The 19,595-nt window shown below is 46.5% G+C and overlaps 2 protein-coding genes across 6 annotated transcripts in view; one reads left to right on the top strand and one right to left on the bottom strand.

Moving 5' to 3' along the window:
- Positions 1 to 19,104, bottom strand: part of LOC148328426 (uncharacterized) — a 60,936-nt gene extending 41,832 nt beyond the window's left edge. For 2 of the 3 annotated variants that reach the window (XR_015845665.1, XM_088307458.1), the window contains exon 1: positions 14,434 to 14,909. Coding sequence is in view for 2 of the 3 variants with exons in the window: in XM_088307458.1 (XP_088163584.1) it covers positions 14,434 to 14,465 (32 nt within the window). In the remaining variant the exon portion in view is untranslated. Of the gene's footprint in view, positions 1 to 14,433; positions 14,910 to 18,962 lie in introns of those variants that run through there. The other variant, XM_088307459.1, reaches the window with a different exon arrangement.
- Positions 1,765 to 10,210, top strand: LOC148328427 (polycomb protein SCMH1). 3 transcript variants are annotated; one of them, XM_088307417.1, is made up of 16 exons: positions 1,767 to 1,976; positions 2,480 to 2,570; positions 3,274 to 3,346; positions 3,504 to 3,581; positions 3,853 to 3,923; positions 3,999 to 4,233; positions 4,304 to 4,392; positions 4,696 to 4,942; positions 6,064 to 6,302; positions 6,632 to 6,817; positions 7,044 to 7,170; positions 7,698 to 7,898; positions 7,966 to 8,136; positions 8,904 to 9,008; positions 9,075 to 9,208; positions 9,498 to 10,210. In XM_088307417.1, exons 3-16 carry the CDS (start codon positions 3,322 to 3,324, stop codon positions 9,615 to 9,617), a joined length of 2,028 nt encoding a protein of 675 aa, XP_088163543.1. In that variant the 5' UTR covers positions 1,767 to 1,976; positions 2,480 to 2,570; positions 3,274 to 3,321; the 3' UTR covers positions 9,618 to 10,210. The 3 variants fall into 3 exon arrangements, with proteins under 3 accessions (XP_088163544.1, XP_088163543.1, XP_088163542.1); XM_088307416.1 differs by having other exon boundaries at positions 2,449 to 2,570; XM_088307418.1 differs by having other exon boundaries at positions 1,765 to 2,570; positions 4,699 to 4,942.
- Positions 19,105 to 19,595: the final 491 nt, after the last annotated feature.

Below are 19,595 nucleotides of genomic sequence, written 5' to 3'. Positions count from 1 at the left end.
TCATTTTAATGAGGACGGATATTTATACAGTGGATGATAAGAGCATTTTATGAAGCTCAAAGTCTTTAAGTGTGTGTGGAAGCGATGAATAGTATTTGGTTACACTTTTGCTATTTAAAAAAAATGAATTATACAAATTGCAAATACTTTTTCAATCTATCCTTTACATTTCTCAATCTACGTAACAACCAATTTACCGTAAATGTGGGAAACTGTGTAACTTCACAGGCGCTTTGTATGATGGATGGATGAATTTATTTATCACAATGATACACATTTGTTCATCTATTTATGCAAGCGACGTTTAGTGATAGAATAAATGCAACGTGGTTCCATTACATAGCAGAAGTCACTTTAAATCCGTTGATCATGACTTTATGCAAATCCGCTTTATATTCAATGAAGCACACCGATTACGTCGGTTTGTGACTAAACTAAAATGAGATTTTTGTCTCTGTGTTTCAATATTCATGCTTTTTGTTACATTTATGTAAGGTGGTGAGCAGTGAAATTCAATGTTTTTATTCAAAACGCATGCCTTGGTTTACTAAAATATGGGACGCAATTGGCCAATATTTTTGAACATTTCAGGCCTTTTACAATTTGAATAGGAAGCAAGTTCCAAAACAACAGAGATGAGAGCGATACTTGGTAAATAAATCACCTTTTGGGGTGAATTAGAGCTAAGATGGTCAGCCAGGCCTCCTTGTCCAATATCCGTGAGTGACCTCAAGAACGGTTAAAAGGTCCCATTATCCCGTTCTGAAATCTTGTGGAAAGCCTTCCCGGAAGAGTTGAAACTGTTTGGGCTCCAAAGCATCGACCAATGTCACATTCAAGCCCAAGAATTAACAATGTCGTGTTTGATGTGATTTTATTGTGAAGCAATAATAAGACAGACAAGTAATAATTGTTAATAATACATTAGAATTGGTGACAGTGACTGTGGGTGTGTGTGGGTGCAGCCAGGTGGAGAGGGTTGACAGTATTAAAAAGAATAATATGAATTTGAATAATAGTAGGGATATTGATACAGTTTTGAAAACTAGCAGTAATTACACTTATTGGCAATAATAACAAAATTGAGAAACAAAAATAATTTTGCTTGTAAACTAATATGATATAAAGAAAAGAACAGTGAACAATGAAATAATGAATTTTAATCGGTATGTGGTAGGTGTTTTTTTGTTTTGAGTGATTAATGCTTTGAGTGCTTGTGTCATGTGAGCAGGCGAGGGGGCCACAATTTTTCATCAATGTTACTGGGGGCCACACAAGAACGCACACATCACAAGATATTTGCAGTGCAAGCGCCGAACATTTATTTTTTATTTGACACTGGGCTCTCCTATGTCAAAAATATCATTGAAGAATGGCAAAAAACTGCAGAAGAAACCAACAGTTTTGTTTTCACAAAAATCTTATCGCTCAAACTTAGTGAGGTATTATGTTTGTCCATCATATCATTCTAAATCCACCCTAAAATATTAGGCCTATTTACGTTGAAGGCTAATCAAGTAAGCGCAACGCCCATGTCTGCCATCTAGTGGTCAATGGTGATATTAAAACTTAAAAATACAGTCAACTCCTGCATTTTCGCAGTTTGCGCCCATGGTTTCCCCTTTTTTAATGGTTTTTTTTCTTATTTGGGATTTTTCCCCCGACTGTTGGTGTAAAAAGAAAACATTTTGTAGCAACGTTTTGGCCACTGGGTTACGCCATTTCCTCTCGTGCCCATTTTGCAAGCTCTCAGCGAACCCGCCGGTAAGCAACCCCCCCCCCCCTCCATCACTCAAGCCGATCGACTTCCAGTCGCAAAAATGGCGGCGTGGCGGTAACTCCTTGGCAACAACAACAACACGCCACAAAGCCGGCTCACGTCTCCAAACAAGACTTGAGAGCTTCGCCTTCTTTCAGGACGCGGCGCCGTTGCAGAGGCGCAAAAGCAAACGCGAGCGCCTCACAAAGTGTTCCGGGTACGCTTTCCTTCTACGAATTGCCATTATGTGATTTTTTTTTTTCATAAGGTCAACAACTAGCTAGCCTATAGCATGCTAAGCTAGTTAGCATCCTAGCCTAGCTTGCCTGCGTTGGCATGTATGCGTTTGTAATAACACGCCAATTACGCTCACGTTTTCCCGCACTGGCTTTGTTTTTCTTTCTTTTTTGCGGGACTTACGCGTTGGTTAGTCGAGGTCCTGACTAGTAACGCCGCCTGTCAAGCCGAGCTGCCTGGCACGTCTCCTCGGCTTGCTTGTGTGGGGTGGGGAGGCTTTTGTACTTTGAATAAGGCGCCGCGCGTCTGCCGTCTGCGAGTCACAACCGTGGGCGACCCACGCCAACCGCGCTCTGTTTCGTTTTTTTTTCCTCCCTCTGGCCGATTTGAGGCTTCCGCGGCCAAGGGGGCTTTTTGTTGAAGTCGAAGCCCCCCCGCTAATGTTGTTGCAGTTATGCGTTTTGTCACTCGTCGTGTTGGAAGGTGCCGGCTCGCTTGGATTTGAACGCAAGAAGAACAACGCGCACTTGCGGGGACGAGAGAGAACATCGCTTACTGGTCATGAGCTTCTAAGGTAAGTCCGTGCAATTTGGTGTTGTATTAGCAGTGGGGAAATAAAGTTGTTAGTAGCAATTCTTTAATCATCAAATTATTGCAAGAGCTTCATTCGGTTCACTTTCATGCAAAGTCGCGAGTTTGACATCCTTTTCAATTAAACTGACTGGTATTTCGAAGTTCCTTGTTTCATCAAGTGTCATTTTTTCAACTTAAAAGCAGATGATAGCAAAACAACGTACTTTGATTAAAAACAGGAGAACTGTACCACTTTCATAGAAAACTCCAGAAATCTGAATAATTACTGGTCAAGATGAGATAACAAGGAATCTTAAATTAAACAATGGTGTTGAATGATTAATCAATGATCAAATTAGCGGAAGATGATAAACAATTAGTTGTCACATAATTGACATTGTCGCACCTCCACCCGTGACTTTGCTGAGAACAATTTCATCACTGTACGGACAATGGATGAATTTTAGAAACGTCCACGAATGACGCAGTGCAACCTCAATTCCAAACCTGTTCGTAAATTAATTCCTTATTCTTGTGGCTGGCGTGTATACTTGAAGGGTCATCGAGGACTCCGAAACTTTTTCACGCGCCCCCTGTCATTCGCAGATGCTCAAAAGTTGAACCATAATAAATGTTTCTCACGCCCACAAAAATGTTTTTGCAAAGAAAATGTATAACCGTTTTTTTTTTTTTAAATCTTGTAGGGTGGTCGGCATCTTTCGTATCCTGAGATTGTTCCATACCATTGGAGCATGAGGAAGCCTGCGCCGCAAAAAGGTAACGTTATTACTTTGGCATTCAAAAGATTTAGTATTCATTGAATAGCTGTCCGGTCAAATATTTTCAGTCGATTACATTTTTTCAAACGGCAATTTTCATGGCAGTTCTTGAGTAAGAGGTATGATGAATTTATTTTACTGTCAAAACCTTTTAGCGATAGAGTGGAAAGATGCAAAAAGGATCAAGCACGCCAGGAGTGGGCGGCCCTCCCGGTTGCCTTCCCTCTTCCAAGGTAATTTTTATTCGTTTGTCCGAGAATATTTTGGGTCGCCATAAAAGTCACTCACATAATGTGACATATGGTTGTTATTTTAAAAAAACAAAAAAGCAAGATTGGTGTGTCAATAACTTACATTTGAGTACTTGCTGTTTCAGAGTATTGATACTCGATAAGTCGTCACGTCTTGCAAATTTGATGATCATGTGCTTTCGGAAGCTCCACTCGAAAAGCAAGTCGTGCACAAATATGTGTTGTTGACTTTCTTTTCTTTGTACCCCCACAGGCCATTTCAGTTGGGAAAAGTACCTAAAAGAGACGGGCGCCAGTGCGGCACCTGCGTCGTGCTTCCGTCAGGTAAGCAAGAGCCTTGTCGGGTGTACAAAAGAAGAAGCGAGCCGCTCACACGTGTCAATCGACAACGGCGTTTAGAGCCTGACGCCGCCACTTAATGAGTTCAAAGCGGGCATGAAGCTGGAGGCTCAGGACCCGCGCAACACCACGTCCACCTGCATCGCCACCGTGGTGGGCCTGACGGGGTCGCGGCTGCGCCTGCGCCTGGACGGCTCCGACAACAAGAACGACTTCTGGCGTCTGGTGGACTCGCCCGAGATCCAGCCCATCGGCAACTGCGAGAAGAGCGGCGGGATGCTGCAGCCGCCGCTCGGTAAGCGTCGCGCTGTCAATGGCCGTGATCGAAGTTTGCTTCGCTCAAATTCCGAACATTTGTGGGGCAGGTTTCCGTCTGAACGCATCCTCCTGGCCCTTGTTTCTTCTGAAGACACTAAACGGTGCCGAGATGGCGCCTCCCCGCATCTTCCACAAGGTAAGTCCAGGCACTCGCATGCGGGACCTCAACTTTTATGAACAAGGCCGGAGGGTCGGGGGACTGACACATGCCCAGCTATGCATTTACCTGACACGTTGCGGCCACGGAATTTGACACGTGAGTCACGCCTTCTGCTCCGTCCGTCTCTGACAAAAGCCAAACATGTCAGGTAAATAATCGACATTAAAGAACAAACGCGTTCAAAGGCACATGTGAGTCTCAAGGCCCACGCCATGTATTGCGCAAGAGCAGGTCCTGCCATCATGTGACCGTCTTTTGTTCCTGCCGCATCCTCCGCAGCAGGAGCCCCCCGCACCAGAGCACAACTCCTTCCAAGTGGGCATGAAGCTGGAGGCGGTGGACCGCAAGAATCCTCACTTCATCTGCCCGGCCACGGTGGGCGCGCTTCGCGGCGTCGACGTGCAGGTCACCTTTGACGGCTGGCGGGGGGCCTTCGACTACTACTGCCGCTACGACTCGCGCGACATCTTCCCCGTCGGCTGGTGCGCGCGCACCGGGGACAACCTGCAACCGCCTGGAACTAAAGGTGCGCGTGTCAAATTTGGGCTTGAATGTGGTGCGGGAAGCAAATATTTGAATGTAAGCTGACAAAAGCGGAGAGCGGTTAGCAGATGATGGGAGGAAGCGAGCAGGCGTGGGGGCGCACAGGACCAGTGTCACTGAGGCACGAAACGAAAATGAATCTGCGGAACGGACCAGAGATGACGCGTGACTTTGAGCGGGATACGAAGAATGAAATCCCGGAAATTAATTTCAAGTGACGAAACGAAGTGTGACGGGCGTGAAAACGACAAGTTGCTTGCTCACAAATCTGCCTGGCCAACGGCTGCCGCGGCTCAACAAACGTGGAAAACGTCCTGAAATCTATGAACGTAAAATTAAAAGCATCGTTAAGATTCGAGCAGCTTTCAGTGCTGCAGTTGTCGATTTCAAGATAAAGATAAAGATAAAGATGTCCTTTATTAGTCCCACAATGGGGAAATTTGAAGTCAAAGTGGTTTTCATTCCAGATCCCGCAAGTCGCATCCTCTACGCAACGTTTATTCGTTTCTGACTGTACTTCCTCGACGACATTTTCCTGGGATGTCTGTCGAAGGCGTTTGATTGACCTCGCCTCTGTCGGCGGCTGCCTTCCTCACCCCGGGTGGCGCCTTCAAAGCTTTCATTCACACCGTTGGTTGCTCTGTCGCGCTCGACCGCCGTTCGGGAGAGTCACAGCTCTCGAAAACCTCCTTCAGTGTGGACAACTCCATGAAATGAGTTAAGGCGTTAACTAACGTTGTGACATTCCCACCTCGTGTCAAAAGATTTTGAATTAAAACTTACATTTCATGACTTTCCCTCTTTGCCATCACAAAAAAAAAAAGCAAAAAGCTAAAAAGGGAAAGGCACTAGAAGATCAACACGGCATCGTTTGGCATTGAGATTGTTGTTTGAACCGTCTTCCAAGCAAATCATGTGACAATATTTCATAACATGAAGCGTTTTTCCGACAACATTTCGCAGTAAACAGCCTTACGTAACCTGCAGCTCTTTCCCTCCCTCGTGATCAAATGGCTCGGCTTGTCATTTGTTTTCATGTGCTGCATTTCCCCAAACATTCCTTTTGACACCCTCCCTGTTGTTTTGGTTTTTCCGTCATTGCAGCGGTGATGCCAAAGGCCGTCGGCTCGTTAACCGACGCCACCGTGGAGACCTCGGCCGTGCGCGCGCCGCTCGCCGTAAGCAAAAGTGCCGGTCTGAGGGGCCGCAAACCCGGACGCAGGAAAGCCAAGGGCTCTTGGAGCCAAAAAGCCTCGGCCTCGGGACCGCCAAGCATCCAGACGGACAAAGGCCAGGAGCCCGTCAAGATCCCCAAGAAACGCGGACCCAAACCGGGACGTAAGGTACGTTGCCGACGCCGACGCCGAGTGGTGCTTGCTTTCGACACGACATTCACAATTCTCAATTTGTTCCCCGAAATTAGATTCATTTATTGCCAACCGCTTCATTTTGGAGCAGCCGTGCTGGCCATGACCAAAATATGTCTCAACACGTGCATTAATACATTAAATAATCCGTATGAAGTCTGGGTTTTTTAGCGTTTTATGCTTTTGTTTATTTAAATGATGACGTCCATTGTCATCGTATCGCATTAGCCGCAAATTCGCCACCATTGCTTTTGCACGTTTTTGGCCGTACCGCGACCCTCAAGCTCTTTTGTTTCATTTTGCAGCTGGGTTGGGTAAAGAGAGACAAGTTCTTGCCGGACGCCACGGCCGGCCCCGGACGGCCGACGGCGGGTCCGGGTCGACCCCGCGGCAGACAACCGGTCAACTGGGCGCAGAAGTTCGCGCTGCCGCAGACGCAGGACGCGCCCGTCAAGACGCCAAAGAAAAGAGGCCCAAAGCCTGGCAGCAAGGTAGCGGGCGGTCACACGCACGCAAACGTTTTGCAGCGCATCGTTTTACGTGTGACGCTTCCACTTAGCGAGATGGCAAACCTCATAAAAGTGCTCATCAAACACTAATTCTAATAATAAAAATAATAACAATAATGGCGCCACCAGAGACTTGATTGACGAGCAGCCAACATTCATGTTGTCTTTTTAACGATGGCTACAAATGCTGTGCTGTTTCTTTGTCCAGAGAAAACCTCGCCTGGTACCTAATCGAGTCCCCGCGTCTCCCACCAGCAGCACACCGGAGCCCGACACCAGCACCGTGCCCCTCGACAACGCCACCATCCCCAAATCGGCACTACAGGCCCCCACAGGTAGAAAAAAAAAAATAATCCAACCACACTCCTTTGCAGCGCCGCTATATTGTGTTTTGACGGGCTTTTACGGTTCCTGCGAATGAGAGCGAAATGTGGCAGTAAAAGCAAAAATCAGCAAGTAACTGAGACTTCTGTGAAAAAAAAAAAATGTATACATCCATGCATGCATACTTCCTTGGTACCGAGATTGCACCAAAGCAGCAAGTTTAATACAGAAAAACGGAAACATTTCAATGAATCTGCGAGTAGTGAATCGCAAATTTGAAGGGCGACGCCCTCACATGTGAGGACGGCGAGCCGCAATCGCCCATGCCATTTCCAGATTTCCTGGAGCAACACGATGAGCACGCTCGCACAGGAGCTGCTGCTGCTCACCGCTCACGCCGACGCGTCCACGTCACAAAAGAACCCCAGCAGGCCCCGCCTCTCTAAGGCACATGCAGGCCGTGAGAATTCACTGCTTGTGTCACTGTCGTCATCTTCAAGTGCAGTTTAGACAGAATACTTTTTTTTCCCCCTCCTAGTATGCGTCTACCTAAACAAGTACGGCAAGGTCGGTCCCCATCTGGACCAGCGGCGCATCCAAAAGCTGCCGGACCACTTTGGGCCCGGCCAAGCGTCGGCGGTGCTTCAACAGTGCGTCCAAGCCTGCATCGACTCCGCCCACAACCAGACCAGCGTCTTCTCCTGCCTTAAGCCCGGCCAGGGCGGTGAAGTCATTTCCGGTGAGGCGATTTTGCAGATGAAATCAACGACGTCGCAAATACCCATCGATTGAATTTGTGTTTGCAGCTTTCTTCGAGAGGCAGCAGCACACGCTGACGCTGCCCACCGCCAGCAGCGTCACCTTCGTCCTTCGCTTCCTGGAGAAGCTCTGCCACAACCTACACTGCGACCCGCTTTTCGGAAGTCAGCCTGTGGCCCGCGAAAGCCTGCGTTACGACGGACGCACCTTCGCCACACGTACGCATCTCATCCGTCGTGGTTGCGGTCTTCACGCTTCCGCTGGCAGACAAATGAGCCCGCATTTAGCGCGGGGGACACGCCACATGAGAAAAGCTGCAGTGAGCCAACTTTTGAGTTGTCATCTGCGCAATTTTTTGTTTCGACTCACGAGCTCAAACTTGAGATATGAGCGCCGTCTGGTGGCACTGGCGTCAATTCATCTCACTTCACAATAAGTAGATGTTTGGAAAATTCTTTCAAAAATACGTTTGAATCCGACTTCTGTAAAGCTGAAGCGTGCATTGAGAAAGTGGAAGAGAAGAGAAACATGAGCTTTAGAAAATGTTTGACATGAAATCTTGAAAGGCGAAATTTTGAACACCTGACATTCGTGAAGCAGAAAGTTACGATGGAGTAAACGAGCTTGTCGAGTCATCTATAAAGCGGACGTTTCAAGAGACGCCGCCTTCAAACCCAAGTAAACAGTGGCGTTCAAAGACAAAGTGTTCGGCTTGGCATGCAAAGTTGAAATGAAAAAAAATGTGGCAAACGTAAAAGTAGACAAAAGTGCGCTCATGATATCTGTAAAGCTGATGTTAACGTCGATTCAAAAGAAAATCCTCAAAAGTGGCGACTGCAAAGCTCAATTTTGCGTCCGTTCTTAATCTGTAAAGCTGCGCCATTTAAAGAAAAAAGTTCTTAGGGTGGCATCTGTAAAGCTGACATTTCACTTGGCTATTTGTGCAATGATCGCATTTAATCACTGAATGTGGTGTGTTGGTCAGGGGAGTCCGTGGAGAGCGGCGCTGTCGCGGCAACGTTAGAACACTTGAAGGCCAGCTCGTTGACGCAAAAGTCGGGGAGGCGCGTACATGACGCCAGCTCCTCAGGTAAATAGCGACGCGCACACACACACGATCAGTCCCTGCAACGCGTCAGTGCTTTTGCTCCTTTAGGCTCGAGTTGTTTCGGGGAAAGCCCCAAATCTGGTGGCCAAGACCCCAACCTGTGGAGCGTCAACGACGTCATGCGCTACATCAAAGACATCGACCCTGTGCTGGCGCCGCACGCCGACCTGTTCAGGAAACACGTAAGCAGAAATAATATCTGCCTTCCAGAAATTAAATGATTAAAATACACCCGGATACATTTGTAATCGTATTTATGCAACACGCATTAAGAGATAAAGAGCGATGGATAAGACAAAAGTGTGTGTTTTTTTCCCCCCAAAACACTAAATGATCCTCTCGCAATATCCATCAATAACCAGGCCCAAAGTTTTTCTGTCGGCGTAAAAAGCAGGATGGCAGACAATAATTTGGACGTTGTTGAGCTCTGTCCGTACGCACCGCATGAACGTGAAATGTCTTTGGTGGCAGGAAATCGACGGCAAGGCGCTGCTGCTGCTGCGTAGCGACACCATGATGAAGTACATGGGCCTGAAGCTAGGCCCCGCCCTCAAACTCACCTTTCACATCGACAAGCTCAAACGAGCCTGACGCTGGCAGATTTGCCTTCCAAAGGTCTTCACTTGCTTCCGGGAGCACTTTTTGACTCGTTGCCATCTTTGGAGCCACGTCCGCCTCATCCAATGAGGACGCTCGATTTCATGTAGCACAATCCAGCCCCAAGGCAGTATGGGATATTTATCTACTTTCAGGTTTTTTTTGTTTTGTTTACTGTTATGACATTTTTTTCAAGGTGGCCTTTTTTTTTTTTTTTAAATGGGCTGCTTTTACATTTTCACCTTTCGTACTTTTAAGATGCGTTTTGCTGAGGAACGTTCATTGATTGAATCAGTCCGTTCTGTCCCAAAAGCGGGCAATGCTTGTCAGCAAGGTTTTTCCCGAGAGGCGCACGCAACGACCACAGCATTAACGACGGCCTCACATATGACATTTTTATTGTTAATTGACAAATTTGAAGAATTCTGCCGTGACAAAAAATGTTTCTTGTTATGGATGTCGTTTACATTGTCGCAACTTATTTGTACTTTAAAAAAAATGTTTTGATACTATATTATTAGAGTTCCTACATGAAGAGAACTATCATGTGTTAACATTGTTTAATAAATATATAATGCAACTTTTAATTTGTTGGAGTTTTTTATGTATTGGAAACAAAAGGCAGAAATACATCATCAAAGCAGGTATAATAATGTATATTTTCCTTTGTCTGATAGTATTTAGTATTTCAGTACCTCAAAAGTAATCAAGTTACATTACTTTTAAATGATGTCACTTGGGATACGTTGTGAATTTCTTGTTTTAAAAAAAGTAACTAATGATTTTCAGAATGAATTTTTAAAGCAAGCCTCTCAGCTCCGATGCTAACAATGTGAAATCCTTCCGATGGCACCAGAAAGTCGGATGTTAAAAACGGATGGTTTGACATTCCCCAAAATAAGACAAGCAGGTATCGCAACGGCAAAGCAAACTGACTGAAGTGTTGATTAGAAGCTACGTCGGAAGACCAGAATTGGCAAACTTTCACTTTGACACTGCACAAGCGCATTTAAAGAATGCCCAAAAAAATCGATCAATCCAACCCAACAACAATACCAAGATCCGCCAGATGAATACTATTTATTGCGATGGTGAACAACAGAGGAAAGTAAAAAAAATATATGAAGTTCACGAAGGCTGAAGTATGAGCTCTGCAACGTGCTTCATGTTTTACACTGACACGTGTTAACCTGCAGGGGGCAGCAGAGTCTCACTCGGTCTTCCTCCCTCCCCCCTCCTTCCTTCCCTTCGTCTCCTTGTTGTTTCTCCTTGGGACTTGTGACATGTGCCATGGGTGGGCCACATCTCCATCTGTTCCCCTCAGCACTATCATCACCGTGTGACATTTTTTTCTTTTCCTACTCGGACGCGTCACGAGCAGCCAGCCAGCCAACCTTTTTTTTTTTGCATCCGCCGCCGCCGCACCATTTTGTGCGCGCTCGGTGATGACAACAGTGGCCTTCGCTGTCATTGTTTGTCACCACACCAGTGGGCTTATTTGAGTGAGTGCGTGTGGAACGCGTGACGTGACGTCGGCAAAAAAACGTTCAACCGCATCCTCTGAGTGCAAACAGGAAAAGAAGGACCCAGCCCACTGATTGGAACTGACGTGCATGTGTGAGCGAACACATGCACGCTCGTGTCACAAGCCAGGGCTCATTGTTGATGCGAGCCGCAGCGTGCGTGCGTGTGTGTGTGTGTGCGTGGAAGTGGCCTCTATTTATAGCCCGAAATAACAGCTCTTTGTGCTCAATATTGCGTGTTTGTGAAGGTCCTGCCTGGCCGACTGTCACCTCTTAAAGCGCATTCGAGATGTATTGTAATGACACTTAATGGCACATAGATAGCAAAGCTTCGACCTGGATGTTTACGCGCCAGATTGACTGACTCATACATCACACCATGTGAGAAGAAGCATGCGCGCGCACACACACACACACACACCCCTATTTCCTGATTGGTGGCTTTCCAACTCAGCGCCTAGCATATCTACCTAAGAGTCAGGAAATTCGGGTTCAAATCTGTGTTGTGCTCCAGTTTCGTCGCTTGCTCCGAGTAGCTCGCCATGGCCACCTGGGGGCAGCATACGACTCACAGATAGTGATATTGTTCGCTGAGATTTCGCAACTCCTCTCAGCTCAGAGTTGCCGCACTAAAAATCGGTTGTTCCATTCAGAGGATGAAGAAGAGATGCGGTTGAGAAGTGTTACGTTGTCTGTCTACATGTGTTGCTCTGCCGTTTGTGTGCAGGCCATCTTCCATCCTCAAAAGTCATCTCGGTTGGACTTCAGATCACTCGTCACCTTAATGGCGATCAGCGCAGTCGAAAATGGATCGCTGGGAGGGGCTTCACACTCCACCGTATGCAAAAGCGATTGGTCACTTTTTGTGAATCATCTCTTAGCTCAACGTTTCAGTACGCCGGCGGCATCATTCTAAATTGAAAATGTATTACTTTCCACTCAAAATAAGCAGCAGACCTACTTTTGTGCTCTGAGAGTGCCAGTAGATGTTGGGGGGGGGTTTAATATCTTGTAATCTTGACAGCCCCCCCCTCCCCCTCCTCCCATTCTGCCCACAGATGAAGCAGGCCAGCTCATCACAGCCACGTTTGTCCTGGGAGGTAAACTGCCCGTTGGTCTACTGTAAGCGTTCGTAATAATCCAAGTCGCCGGCCGGCCGTGCGGCATTACGAGCTCCCTCGACGTTTCATACAGCGTGAAGACATCCAGTTGGAAGCAAAGTGATGGTCCAAAAAGAGATCGTGACAATTGACAAAAAATAATCATGCCCAAAGACACAAAGCGCCATCACTTTCTGTCGGTGTAAAAAGCAGGATGGGAGAGATTATCGTTTTTGCATCGGACTTTTCCTTTCCTATCCAGTCAACGCAAGATGACCCGGAAGTTCTAGGAGGATCGGATTGTTGAAATTCTCAAAATGTTTAGCAAAGGTGGTTGGCTGCAACCTTTAAGGCACCTCAAGCAAACGCAACTCCTCGCCAACCTTTACAAAAGGAAATTATAATACACAATTCTTGATGGCAGCAATATTAAAGCAACAGGGCACCGACCTAGTTGACAGATGCCAAATGAGGTCACAGAGTGAAGCGCGAAGAGGTCCGAAGGTACAAGAGCGCTACGCAAGTGACTGCCAAAAATGCAGTTTTAGCGAACAGTAGAAAATGTCAATGGAAAAATGCGCCTTAATCATTCCAAGACAACATTAGTCCATACAAAAAAAAACAGCAGTAAACAAGAAAAGTGAAATTTAAGATACATTTAGAGAGAGAGAGAAAAATGAAAGAAAAAAAAGGACGCTAGCATGTCATTCATATTTTTTCAGAAAACAGAACATCCAGCTCACTTGCCAAAAATCTTTTTTAAAATTCAGTCTCAAACTACATAATATGCCACCATCTGGTGGTCAACAGTGGAATTACACCTAATCTAAGCCCGTCCAGCAGAGAACTAGCAAGACCGCGACCCCCGAAGCCCGTTTAGCAGTTGAAGTGGAACGGCGACGTTTTTGTGACTTGATGAGCAGGGCGGCCCCACGTAAACCCTGACGAGACGCACTCTCGTCTATTAATTCCACCCCCACACTAACAGACAGCGAGTGTGCCTTTGCAAGCATGTGCTCGCCGCTGTCACCAGATTAGCACGTCGCTTTAAAGCTGCGCTCATGAAGACACTGTGTACAGAACACAGGCCGCCCTAATACTCTTTGGCTCCCTTCGAGCCGACCAACAAACCTGACAGTCGGCTGGCCGGGCCGGCAAAAGCCCCCCCGCCCCCTCTTCTGCTCTCATAAAAATTGGACGCGGCCGGCCGGGTCATATAAAAGCCGCGTGTACACGGTGTAAACAGAATCATATGAAGTCCTTGCAACATAATGCAATTCAGTGAGAAGGCCCCCGCAGCAGAATTGAGCCTCAGTCATTATTGATCGGCTTGTGAAATATGTTACGGCGTCAACGCGCCAATGCTTTGCCCATGAAAAATGAAAACAATTTTAGCAGTCAACACGCTCCGATTATTTGTGTTGGTTCATTCGGCCGGGTGTGAAGGCAGCACAATGGAATAAGTGTTCCTTTAAAAAAAAAAAAAACAGCAAGAAAATTGCCCTTGTTGTCCGCAGGCTTGTCGGAACAAAATCCGTTTGCAGCTCTGCAGCTAACCGGGCGACTCGGTATCACTCGCAGTCGTTTTTGGAGCCGGATTGGCGTACCGGCCTGGGCATCTGCACAAGCAGTAGTTGTTGGCAGTGTTTGGACAAAATCAAACAATAAAGATTTTTAAAAAATCTATATATTTTGCTGCATTCAAGTAAAATGCACAGTTGGAAATTTCGGACTTTCCAGTTTCCAATTCCACTCATGGGAATTTCAATGCACCTTGACCTCATTTAGCTTTGTTAACCCGAGGTGGAAACAGGCTTCAAAAGCTGTGCGGCGATCATGCACAGCATCCCTCAGTAAACGATTTTTAAACGATGAAATTGGGTGAATGCAATACGTCTGAAATTGGATCAAAAGTAGTTCATAAAGTTGAGGTTGGTGGTATGCATGGTGAGCAAAGAACCAAGCTAGTTCGTGCTTTCGATGTTTGCCACTTTGACAACAAATTAATTCTATTTGGAGCCTGTAGGGGGCGCCCAAAACAATTAATGCACTTTTGCAATCTTGGCATGTTTGGACAAACCACATTAGAAACTGAGGGGTTTTTTTTTTACGGGGGTGGGGGGGACTTCATCTGGTGACAGAATTCGTACAAGGCATAACATTTTCATTCCAAACTTTGGGGCCTACCTCTGTGCGAAAAGCGCAGCCGGTGTAAACATTTCCCACGGTCATTCGTCGTCGTGATGCCTCGACGTGAACTGCGTGAAGTTGGCCCCCATTTCACGCAAACGTGCTCGACGTGCTCTGATCACGACGACGTGTCAGCCGCGTGAGGCGCGATCAATTATTTACGCCGCCTGCGTTTGACTTGAAAGAGTTGGCAAATCAAGCGAGGCCAGATTTTGGGAGGGCGGCGAAGGGGGGAGGAGTCTCCCGTCGCCTGGCAACCTGTCACCTGCCTCGACATGCCAAAATGAGCCACTTAGCCGCCGAAGCTTGCATGTTCTCCATACATGGCTGCCTTTTAAAGCCCCCTCAACAGCTTGCGGGCGGAAAACAAAACAATTAGCTCAACTGAGTGTCTCCCGGAAAGAAGGCGGCGTGGATGCGATTAGGAGGCGCCCCCCCCCTCTCCTCGCTTGGCTTCTTGCGTGAAAACAACAGTCACGTGTCAGGAAGTTGCGCCCGAATCCAAAATCCAAAATGAACCTTAACCCCGGAGGGATTTGCTGTTTTCCCGCCAGCAAACTCCTAAACCGCCGATGTGAAAAAAAAAAACCCTGAAATTGTCTGACAAGTTCAAACGTGCTCCATCGAGGCCCCCCCCCCACCTTCCCCATAGAAACCGTCAAACAAACAGAACGAAACATGCCTGTGTTGTCAACAAATAACTCAAAGTTGTCTTGTCATCTTTCACTTTCTCTTCTTTGTGTTCAACGCGGATCGAATTGTGGCCTTTGTTGCAATTCTCACATTTTGTTCAAGAACTCATTCTGTGGCATTTATTTAAGTGATTCAGAGTAAGGGTGAAGATTTTGAAAAAAACAATCTGTTTAATAATATTGTTTCCCCCCCCAAGCTCTTCTTCCCATTGTTGCAGGAACGGTGAACATCATGTTTCTTTGTTTGTTTCTTAAGACAAAAAGCAAAACACTAATCTGAGTTCTAATTTTAAAACTAAAACAGATTTACGATCCATAAATGTTTTGGTCATAATTGGTTTGGCTTACACTAATATAAAGGCAAACGACCAAAGAATTCATATGAAAGGCAGTTTTGTTTTGTTGCGATGAACTTGAATCCCAGTTATTTCCATCCAAATCACAAGTTAGACGTGCTTTGAGCTCCTTCAATATTTTCTCTACTTTTTGCCACCGAATTGGAGGGTGCGCCAGGGGTGTGAAATGGAGCCAACGCACTCAGTCCTTCGAACGCCAAGCGACGTGCGGTGCGGTCGACCAAATTCACAAACAGCTCGACTTGCCCCGGCCCCAAAATGAAGACGCACCCATTTTTACTTTACGTCACATTTTCGGAGCAAATTGGTCAGGTGCGGCCGAGGCGTGGCATCTCCATGCGCTGAAAGGCGCACCGCGGTCCCAGGCACACTAAGTTGGACTTGAATTGTTGGCCGTTTTCCAAAGTGTCGCTCCTTGTGAGGGGACGAACAGAACAAACTCCAACGTGAAATGGATTTGTGGCATTTCAATTCAATTCAAAGGGAGGAGATGATTTGGGTTGTGAACGCCCGACTGTACTTGCAAAGCTAACAAGTGAGCGTCTCTGGTGTAAAAACAACAGTCAGAATTTTGTTTTGCATGTTTCAGACTTTGAGACCTTGACTTGCCGTTTAGTTGACTTTGTTCAGTGTTGCGCCAAAGGCTCTTGCAACGCCACCGACGCGACGCGACGCAACGCGACATCGAGCCTGCTTGTCTCCACGCCACGCCGATACTGAGGCGTCCCTTTTAGCTCGTTTGATCACGTTGTACACCGAGCGCGGGTTTGTGTTGGTGTGTGCACCTCCTCGAAGGCCTGCTCATGTGTGAAAAGTGCAAACGGACACTCGGCCTTCCCTGGAACAAAGCCGACCAATCGTAAAATTTCCATCGGCATCGTAAAAGTACCTGCTGGGAAAACCCACAACACAAAACACAAGACTTGTTTTTTTGTTTAAATGAGCTGGCAAGGTTCATATATTACCGAGCGTACAAATTGCGTGTGTGTGTTTCTCTTTTGCTTCGCCTTATTTGTCAGCATGCGGCTTTTCCCCGCTGACTTAAAACCAGAAGCCGGTGAGTCGACACAGGAAGACGGTTTGCAGCAAAAAGCAGAAGTCGCGAACGCATCCTGACTTTCAGCCGGCGGGCGGGCAGGTGTCCTCGCCAAGGCATCATTGCTTCCCGCAAAACCAGGGGCGGGACCAGCATTTTGGGCCCCCGGTGGGGACTTGAGTGACCCGATCGGCCCTTTAAGAGCACCGCCATCAATTGGATTGCATGTTGCTATTCGATGAGTTCCAGATAAAAACAACAAGCCCAGAGAAACATTTTGTGCATTTACGATGAATACCTTTTGTTATCTTCCTCGAAATTCACTCCAAACTGCGACACTACAATTTTTGGGGAGCAGCTTCCAACCAATATTTGCTTCCGTCGCCGCGACTGCTTCTTCTTTCCAGCCCCGGAAGTCCCCGTCTTTGCGCTAGCCCGCAAATTCCTAAAAAGTCCACCGAGAAAACGAACTTTGGCCCGATGTGCAAATTGCAAAACTATGACACAAAATGCTGACGTCACTCCAAGCCTTGGCCAAGGCCAGCGTTTGTCAAATCGGATTCAGGAAAAAACAAAACAACCGTCCAAAGATAAGACACAGCGACTGCTTCAGCTAACGTTAGCTTGTAAGCTAAATTAGGTGAACTTTGCAGTTCTAGCTGAGTAGCCTCACATTTTCTCACTGCCCTTAGTCTCCTCCTGGATAAGATGTGTGTTCTTGCCAGTGTCAAGTGGGGAATGTGGAGTATAAGACTGCACAGTCGTGAGCGATGGATGCTGTCCTGAGTCTTCTCTTCAACGTTTTTTGTTGTTTTTTAAGGAGACTAAGGGCAGCAAAGTGTCGTTTGTTGCGTGATTCTTTTCTTTTTTGGATGGAGTACGTGTATTGCCAAATGAGGAGAACGAGGGCAGCAAGAAATAGCCGTGATTGGTCGTTAGCGAGGCGCTGAGGATTTGTGATGTCATTTTCAGCAACAAAATGTCAACATTTAAAAGGGCAGCGCTCTCCAGCCGTAAACGGCAGCCACTTGAAATTTGTCACGCACGCGCCGAGCTTAATGTCGTCTTCGGGAGAAATCCTTTGAATGCTGCAATTTGTCTCACCATTAAGCCACAAAAAGTCAACTTGAAAAATGTGGCACGCCTCATCCAATACAGTCAATGCCAATGACCGGAAATTTCTCGCACAAATCTCGAGCTCGATGATCTCGGCACGAAATTCGGATCAGACTCGCTGCTTTTAAGCCACAAAATGGCCAAAGTCAAAAGGCCGCGTCAGTCGCCACACAAGTCCAGCTCAGTTTTCAGCAATAAATCCCCCCCCAAAAAAAAATGCACCACAGGATTTTCTCCTTGTTAAGCTGTTTGCATAACCGCACGCGTCAATAACTTGAAATTTGTCACACGCAAGTCCAGTTCAATATTTTCTCTTTTGTGATCGAGCATTTCGACAATGATTGTTAACGAAAATGTTTGCAGCTTGGCTGGAAAGCACAACAAGTGAAGGCCAAAAATTGGAGCAGCGACTATTCCGGGAAACGCTCGTTTTCCCCTAATTAGCGCTCGCGCCGCTAAAGAGGCTTCGGTTGACAATGCGATACGCCCCCCAACGTGACCTCCAATCAAGCGCCTCGTCGCCCGCAGGCACACAAGCGGCGCAAAAACTTGTGCGCCGCGTCACTCACTCTCTTCACCGTCACATGCAAAGGAAGGTTGCAAAGTTTGGGCAAAAAGACGCAAAGTCCAAAGTTGAAAATTCAGCTCGGGAAATGAAAAATCCAAAGTAGAATCTTGCTCGCTCATTAAGGCACAAAAAGACGCACGAAAGCCACAAAGTGCGATCCACTTGAAATTGGCATCACGCTCGACCTCCGAAAAATATGCTTTGCCTTTCGTGAGATTACAAAATCGTAAATACGCCTTTAAGGGTGACGAGCCTGAAATTTGTCACACGCACGAGTCAAGTTAAACGTTCTTTACAAGAAAAACGCTGGTCTGATTTTAGTAGCGGCCATTAAGCCCCAACATTGAAGAGGCCACACCCCTCAACCAATTTGTTAGCAAGATGGAAGCATACCAATATAAATTCATTTCCAATTTGAATTGTTGGAATGCGAAACGTTGGGGGGGATCAGCTCGGAATGAAGACGGCTTGACAGCGAGAGAGAAAGAAGTCTGACGGACTTGAAATTTGTTACACACGACACAAGTCCAGCTCCGAGAAGAAAAACATATTTTGCATTCACGACACGAACAAACGTCGGAACGGACAAAGAGAAAAAGAAAAAATACAAAATGGCCGAACGCGTCTTGCAGCCACTTTTGTTGACTTGCAACGTCTGCCGCAAGTCCACCATCGCCTTTTTCTACAACAACAAAATCTTTTGCCAGACGGGGGCGCTCTTTTTTAAACGGCAACATTTGAAAAGACGTACGCCTCACCCAATTCGTCGGATTTGAAATTTCCGGCACAAGTCTTGTAAAGTCCTCAACATCCATTTGACTTGTCCGTCCACCTGGTGTGTGCGTGTGTGTGTGTGTGTGCGAGCTGTGAAAAGGCACCAGGCCTCTTGTGAGTTGCGGCTTACGAGCTTTAAGTCACTTAAACCCCCATCAAGGTAAGCATTCTTTGGCCAGTCACACCTCCCCCAACACACACACACACACACACACGCAAGCAAGCAAATGTTTGCAGGGCTGTAAGTGAAACTAATGTTGGTTAAATACAACATTTTAAAGCGTCTTCCGGTTTGGTGGCTTTTTTTTTTTTAATTGAAAGTCAACATTGTGAATGTTACCTGCCGCTGGATTTTGCAAAGTAACCTCTGCCAAGGTTTGATTTCAAATTGATGGCCACAAAAAATGAAGGAGTGAAAGTAATCATAATTCATCAGCAGGCACAAAATGTGACGCTCTGCAGATTGTGCGCCAGAAAATTGAAAATTTCCCTTGAGTGGAAACATTGTCTACATTCGTCCGGGATTTTTTGTTCCAAGCGTTATTTTTGCATGTTGACAGTTGATGAGAAACCAATCAGCAACACAACCTCCGAGCGACTTCCATGTTCAATTTTTT

This window comes from Idiotropiscis lumnitzeri, chromosome 10 (assembly GCF_059441095.1).
Source record: "Idiotropiscis lumnitzeri isolate Australia: NSW breed Sydney's pygmy pipehorse chromosome 10, RoL_Ilum_1.0, whole genome shotgun sequence".
Classification (NCBI taxonomy): domain Eukaryota; kingdom Metazoa; phylum Chordata; class Actinopteri; order Syngnathiformes; family Syngnathidae; genus Idiotropiscis; species Idiotropiscis lumnitzeri.
Note: the sequence above shows the minus strand (reverse complement) of the source record. Positions and strands in the feature narration are given on the sequence as shown.

What these genes read in the sequence shown, in the direction of transcription:
- LOC148328427 (XM_088307417.1), top strand. Translation starts at nt 3,322, where the DNA reads ATGAGGAAGCCTGCGCCGCAAAAAG. An exon ending in GAAGCCTGCGCCGCAAAAAG is followed by an intron (nt 3,347 to 3,503) that starts GTAACGTTATTA and finishes AAAACCTTTTAG; the next exon opens with CGATAGAGTGGAAAGATGCA. An exon ending in GTTGCCTTCCCTCTTCCAAG is followed by an intron (nt 3,582 to 3,852) that starts GTAATTTTTATT and finishes GTACCCCCACAG; the next exon opens with GCCATTTCAGTTGGGAAAAG.